This window comes from Mesitornis unicolor, unplaced genomic scaffold (genome assembly GCF_000695765.1).
Source record: "Mesitornis unicolor isolate BGI_N332 unplaced genomic scaffold, ASM69576v1 scaffold17939, whole genome shotgun sequence".
Lineage (NCBI taxonomy): Eukaryota > Metazoa > Chordata > Aves > Mesitornithiformes > Mesitornithidae > Mesitornis > Mesitornis unicolor.
The window spans coordinates 12,928-19,912 of record NW_010205394.1 but is presented as its reverse complement, the minus strand read 5'-3'; the positions used below and the strand labels follow the sequence as shown (position 1 = coordinate 19,912).

General features: G+C 53.0%; 2 protein-coding genes across 2 annotated transcripts in view; both read left to right on the top strand.

Annotated features, from left to right (window-relative positions):
* The first annotated feature begins 264 nt into the window (after positions 1 to 264).
* Positions 265 to 2,932, top strand: LOC104546099. The gene is made up of 4 exons (XM_010191391.1): positions 265 to 347; positions 915 to 1,082; positions 1,881 to 2,012; positions 2,666 to 2,932. Exons 1-4 carry the CDS (start codon positions 269 to 271, stop codon positions 2,800 to 2,802), a joined length of 516 nt encoding a protein of 171 aa, XP_010189693.1. The 5' UTR covers positions 265 to 268; the 3' UTR covers positions 2,803 to 2,932.
* Positions 2,933 to 4,324: 1,392 nt separating this feature from the next.
* Positions 4,325 to 6,985, top strand: part of LOC104546100 (dual specificity protein phosphatase 22-A-like) — a 12,356-nt gene continuing 9,695 nt past the window's right edge. The window contains exons 1-3 of the mRNA XM_010191392.1: positions 4,325 to 4,345; positions 5,592 to 5,625; positions 6,508 to 6,590. Of these exons, the coding sequence (XP_010189694.1) occupies positions 4,325 to 4,345; positions 5,592 to 5,625; positions 6,508 to 6,590 (138 nt within the window). The remainder of the gene's footprint in view (positions 4,346 to 5,591; positions 5,626 to 6,507; positions 6,591 to 6,985) is intronic.

Here is a 6,985-nt window from a genome sequence, read left to right as displayed (position 1 = left end):
CTGATGTGAACAAGGCAGTGCCTTTGAGTCCAAACACGGGAGGCTGTTGGGAAAAGGAGGCAGAAGAGGAGACTCATCCAAGTAACTGATGGGGGAACATCCCTGAAAAGCCTGGAGCACTTTGGTGTCGTGTGCTGCTTTTCAGGGAAGGGACAGGAAGCCTCTAGGCCGGCTTTTCTTTTTTGTAGAAAATGATATTGTTTCATCTTTGGATGTTCAGTGGCTTCACCTGACACTGACTTCCCTGCTGCTGTTTTGTCCTCACAGGATGTTGGCTTCAAGGGCATTCAGCCTTGTTGGGAAGAGAGCCATTTCCACCTCCATCTGCCTGAGAGCGCACGGGCATGGTAGGTGACAGCTGCTTCATTTTTTAGTAAGGACAATAAAACAAGTGCTTTAGAGGAAGAGCACAAAAAGCTGGGGTTTGGGTAAGGAAGGAGGAGGGTGGCGAGGCAGGAGATCTGAGCAGGCTGTGCCAGCAAATGGCATTGGTGGGGAGCAGGCAGGGCCGGCCACCCCTGGGAAGGTGCCAGGAGGTGAGGGGCAGGCAGAAACCGGGATGGGAAAAGGGGAGAGGGCTTCTAGGTGTCTAGAAGGGGAGGGGATCAGCGTGGCAGCTGGAGACAGAGGTGGCCAAGACATCAATGAAGTAATTTTGGATCCTGCCTTTTGTGTTGCTTCCCTTTCTGGTTTATTCTTATGCTCCCCAAGTAGCACCCACTTGAGATTCTCTCTCTTTCCCCTCTTCTTCCTTCGATGAATGCTTCATCTGGAAGCCTTTTCCCTCCTGGATTCCGTAACTGTCCTCACCTTTTTGACTGAGCTGTTGAAGTTTTTTTGTATTGTAACCAGTAAGAGACGTTTACGCCGGAGTCGGGAGCCTGAGCGAGTGTCTCTTCTGTTCCCCTGTGCAGCTGGCGTTGTCAAAGCAGAGGATTTCAGCCTCCCAGCCTACGTCGACCGTCGCGATCTTCCCCTGCCCGAAGTGGCCTTTGTAAAGGATCTCTCTGCTCAGCAGAAGGCGCTGAAAGAGAAGGAAAAGGCGTCTTGGACTGCTCTGTCCGTCGATGAGAAAGTTGAATGTAGGTAGCGGGGGCTTTCAGTAACCCCACAGCTGGCAGCCACGCCATTAATTTGTTGCACGTTCATTACTGGAAACTTTTATTGGAGAGGTGGCCGTGGGCTGGGCCTGTTAAACTCTGCTCTGGGCAGCAGCGAAAGAGCTTTGGTAATTAGTTTGGTAATTACCATGGAGCTCCTTACGTGTACACGAGTGGAGATGGGTGGTTTGTTCTCCTGGGATTCTTGGTGCTGTGGTGGTTTTTGGGTGCCTGAGGTCAAGGTCAGCAATTTCTTCCAGGAAACGAGTAATAATTTATACTTGTTTCTTGATTCCCATTTGCTCTCACAAGTCAGAAGAAAATCTCTTCATTATAACAGTAGGTGATTGCTCCTCCAGCTGAGGAAAATGAACCCCGTGTGTTTGATTTTTACTGACTGTGACCTTAGTGCTACCAAATTTCAGGTAATTAAAGTGCAGAGCCGGGTGTGTCGACTTGCGAATACAACTGCATCATCTTTGTAACTGCCGACACGGGATGAAAGAACCTGATCTGTGAAGGTGTAAAACTTTTGGGAACTGCTCATAAGCACTCTCCAAATCTAGTACTGCTTCAGACTCCCAAATCTTGCGGGCCTTAGTGGCAAAGCTGGGAGAAGCCTTTTGAAATATGAACATTGCTGCTGAAATGGCTTGTGCTGGGAAGCAGGGGGAGGGAAGGAGAGCGCCAGCCCTTTCCCCTTCCATCAGCTTTGGAGCTGTTGCCTTGCAAGCCACAGGAAAAGCGATGCTTTGATGCTTTTAATTGTCTTCTTTTCAGTGTATCGTATCAAATTTAACGAGACCTACGCAGAAATGAACAAAGGGACAAACGAATGGAAGACCGTGCTGGGTGGAGTGCTGTTCTTTCTTGGTTTAAGCGGTCTCATCCTCATTTGGCAGAAACATTACAGTAAGTAAACGCCAGGCGGTGTTAACTCTTAAATGGAGAGTTGATCGCTGATGGGAAATGAGGGAATTCTCCATAAAGTGGAGATAGGTGCTGTAAATTTTCAGGAAGCTGACTCGTAGAAAGGTGAAGGCGGTGCAGAGAGCTTTGGTGGGAGGAGAGGAAGGGGAGGGGACAGAGCGGTGATGCGCTGCTGATCCCAGAGCTTCCCCTCCCTGTCGAACCCGCTGTTGCAAAAGCTTTAATGCCACCTTGGTAGTAAACATTTGGGTCTCTGCCACGTTTGGCTTCCTTCCCAGCTCACGGTGCCGCCTCGAGGGAGCCCTCCAGCTGCCGTGAGGCAGAGCTTGCAGCTAAATGAGCTGCTCTCTGTCATGAGGCTTCATCTCGCGGTGAAGCTTGAGGAGAGGGTTGTCGTCGTGGTACAGAGCCTTTAGCGATGAACAAAACCGCTCGAGGAGCGACAGGGGAATCCAGTCAGAGCTGAATGTAGGGAGCGTGGGTTTGAGCAGGTGATGGGGTGTGTGTGTGTGTGTGATCAGCGCTGCTGGCTTCAGGGGAGGAAAAACAAGCTTTTTGTTGGCAAAATTTTTACCTCTGTTCTCCACGTGGTGGTTTTGTCTCGTGCTGTAACCCGTCCCGCTGTCGCCTTGCAGTGTACGGCCCTATTCCGCACACTTTCTCTGACGAGTGGGTGGCGGCGCAGACGAAGAGGATGTTGGACATGCGGATGAATCCCGTGGAGGGCATCTCTGCCCAGTGGGATTACGAGAAGAACGAGTGGAAGAAATGAAGCAACTCAGTGGAAGCTGCTCTGCTTGAACACGAAATGATTCCATCACCTGTGCGTGACCTCGTTGCTTATGTACTGGAACAACCTCTTCGCCTACAGAGATGCTAATAAATGTCTGGTTAACTTGAAAGTTTCCTGTTGTTGGCCTTTAGATGTGATTGTAGTGGGGGTATCCTGTAGTGGGAGCTGAGGGGCAAAGCTTTCCCGGTCAGCCTTGTCATGGTTGGTGTATTTAAAGGGAATAAAGGGAATGTTTCACAGCGCTGCTGTGTGGAGCTTGGAGCTTCATGTAAGGTAAAGCAGATCCCAGCTCCCGGGGGAGGCTCGGCATCCCGTAACCACTCCAAAAATAGCACCGCAGTAGCAGGAGTTCAAACTGCAGGGGATCAACATTGCTTCTGCCCTCATGAAGTTCCTGGCAGCAGGGGCAGGCTGCAGAGCTCGCTTTTTGCAGTGGGAATTACTCAATCTCAATTCAGCCAGGAGTAGGTTTAGATGAAACCACAAAGCGTGTTTCATGCCTTGCCTCTTATGTGAGGTGATGGGGATCGCTACAGCTGGGGGAGGGAAAGGAATGCTGCATTTAGGGGGAGGATCTCTGATCTTTTATTAACTGCAGTGGTCTGAACAAGTTCTAGTTCATGGTTTAACATTTGCAGGGCCTGATCTGGGGAACCTGGCTCCTTTGCTTTGCTCTGCCTGCAGCTGCTGAATTTCTCCCTCCAGCTGATCTGTGTCCTAGGCTTTCTGCAGGCAAACTGCTGCCTTCGGTTTAAAAAAGCCCAAAATACTTAAAACGAGTCTCAACTTCGCTTTGCTCTTTTCCTGATGACGGAACCGTCACGGTTTTAAACCCATGTGTTAATTTAGCAGCCATGGTGGAAATCCTGGGGAGTCCTGGTCACTCCAGGTTGTCGCTGTGCTGTGCCCAGCCTTTCCCTTTAAGTCAGAGAAATTTTGGGAAGGTTCTTTTAAGGTGAGATGGTTTGGTGGGATTTAAGTGGTGAGAGAAAGACCCTGCAGGTGCCACATTTGTCTTGGGTGCTGAGAAGGATGCTACAAGGGTGGCAGAATCACAGACCGGCGATGGCTGCGGGGTTTTCTCTGCATCACCCTGGGATGAAGCCTGGTGAGCACTCCCAGGAACCTCCTCCTCTTCACCCTCCCCAAAAGGCTGCAAAGGCCCCAGGGAGCCCGGGAAAGAAACCTGAGCCTCTCCACAGCCCTGGATCCTCATTGCGTCCTCCCCTGCTCGGCACCAGCCGCTCTCCTCGGTCCCCTTTACCCACCAGTGGCAGAGACCTGCCGGAGCAGCTTGGGGCTGGTAAGTGAGCTGAGTTTGCTAGGGCTCTGCATGCTCCCTGGGCATGTGTTCCCCTTCCTCCTGCCCTTGGCACAGGGATACACGGTTGGAGGGGAGCAGACCTCACCATCCTGGCTGGGATTTTCGGCTGTTTATTTTGCAGATAGCCTTGGATACCGAGAAGCTGCCTGAATCCCGATTCTGGGGAGAGAAAATTCAATGGGGACTGGAATGAGCAAGGTACTGGGGGGACAGCGGGATGGTGGCCACAAGTCCTTCTGGGGCAGGACCTTCCTCCTGCAGCCCAGGGGGGTGCTTGTTTCCAAATCACGATGCCCTGAATCCACCCATTTGCACCCTCCCTTTCTCCTTCCCCTTTGAATCTTCCACAACTTAAGAAAGGGAATTAAGAAAGCAAACAGTGATCGCTGGGTTTATATCCAAGGTGATGAGCTAAGTGTGTGTGGCTGTTAAAAAAGCGACAGCTCATTTTAGATGTTCATCCCTTGGGTGGTAAGGACGTGACATTAAAATCCTTAGGGCGGATGGGGGCCCTGCAGGGAAATTTCTTCCCCTTGCCACCCCCGGGACGTACCCGTGCCTGGCAGCCGTGCACTGGGAAGGGGAAGGGGTTTTTTTTCTGCTGCCTGTTGCTTTGCTGAGCGCCAGGGCTGGCAGAGGGGATTGATTTCTGTTTGTATCCTTAAATAACTACTTGGTACGAGCGTGCTCCGGTTTAAAATTAGACTCTGGGACATCAACGGAGAGACCAGGTCAGGACAAACTCTCTCTGCATGGCTCTGATGTGATTTAACACTGAGATTTCACCCCCTGCGGACACAGCCCAACCTGCAAAGGGGCTTTTACAACCTCCTGGGGAGGCTTTTTGGGGGTCTGGGTTGGTGCAGACACATTTGTGTTGCAGGATTTTGCTTTGACTCGATGAGATGCAGGACTCAGCTCACAGATGTTTGCTGAATCCAGATGTTTGCACCCTAGGAGCGGGCTGGGGTTCAGCTGAATGGGCTGGATGTGACCCAGAGCTGTTGCAAACCCTTCCCATGGGCACTCAAACCAGGTGTCTTCTGCCAGACGAGTGCAAATCAGTCCAACTGGGAGCCTGCTCTTCCTTTCTGTGCCCCTGGAAGCTGCTCTGGCAGCCTCTTACACCCCTTAACTATGCCGAAATGACCCTTTTTCTCCTTTATAACCCTGCAGCAGCAGGTTGGAGGCCGAATTTGCACACTTGACAGCACTTTCTGCAACATCCTGGCCAGAAAAGTGTTATAAATAGCCGGTGCCTTTGCCCGTCTATCCCGAGCTGGCAGAGGCAGCTTTTGAAAGTATTTGCAAGAGGCCGTTGCTATAGAATTGCAAAACAAAACCAAGCTGCAGCGGGAGGCGTGGGGCAGCTTGGTGCTCCCACCGCATCGGATGCGCGTTGTGCCCGGCGCCATCTGAAACCTCCTTTTTTGTCACCTCCCAGGTTGTCAAAGGTCTGTACCTCGGGAACATCCGCGGTGAGTGCCTTTCCCTGCTCCATCTCCGTGCTGCTGTGGGGTCCTTGGGTTATCAGTGGGGCTGGAGGGGCCCCTCTCCTCAGGGGCTTCCTGTGCCTGCTTCTGGCTGGGGACTTCAGGATCTTCTGGAGAAATGAAGCCCCAAAAACCACCTATCTCAATCGCAAGTAGCCCCGGAAAGGGGCATCCACAGGGAGCTGTGGTCACCATAGGATCATTAAGGCTGGAGCAGACCTCTAAGATCATCAAGTCCAACTGTCAACACAACCCCACCATGGCCACTAAACCATGTCCTCATGTACCACATCCACATGGTTTTTTGAACCCCTCCAGGGATGGGGACTCCACCACTGCCCTGGGCAGCCCCTGCCAGTGCTTGACCGCTCTTTCAGTGAAGGAATTTTTCCTCAGATCCAGTCTAACCCTCCTCTGGTGCAACTTGAGGCCATTTCCTCTCATCCTATAGCTTGTTACATGGGAGAAGAGACCACCTCCCTCTCTGCCAACTCCTTTCAGGAGGGATAAGGTCACCCCTCAGCCTCCTCTTCTCACCAGCCGTGCTGGAGCCCAGGGAACCCCTGGCATGGCTGGAAGTCTCCCTGTGTCTGCTGAGAAAATATTTAAAATAGGAGCAGGATGAAGCTTGGGTTTCATTTGCAGTATAATTTCTGACCCTGCGGGTGGTTATACTGCAATACCCAGTGCATCTGAGGAGGATTTTGCTTTTAGGGAGGTGCATCACTGCCCGCTCTCCCTTCCTGCATGATATGGGGAAGGGGCTGCCATGGGGGGTTGAGGGTGGTGGATGGGGGTTGCTGGTGGGTGCTGGCTTCAGCAGATCTCCAGAAGGGCAGGAGATTCACATGCTGCTCCCACTTCCAGACTCGGAGGATGGGGAAAACCTGCGGAGGAGTGGGGTGACGCACGTCCTCTCCGTCCACAACAGGGCCAAGCCGGTGCTGGAGGTGAGGGCTGGGGTCTGGGAGGTCTGCGGGACCACCCTGAGGGTGCAGGACGCTGGGAGGGTGCAGATGGGACACGTACTCTCCTGTTGGCATGTGGCAAAGCAACGCTGGGTTTGCACCAGTTTGCCCCAGTTTGCACCACACAATGCTAGATTGCACCCAAAGGGGCTCAGCACTGGCTTTGCGAGGGGGGAAAGTGAGGTGTTTTGGGGGGTCAGCCACCCCCTCGATGGTTTTTAGGCCGAGGCGAGCAGCCCAGAGCTGCGGGACCGGGCCCGGTGCTGCCGCGGGGGGGAACCGCGAGGGGGCGGCGGCGCAGCGCGGATGCAGCCCCGGGGCCGCATCCAGCCCCGAACGGGACCGGGCAGAGGAGCACGGCGGGGCCCGGAGAGGCA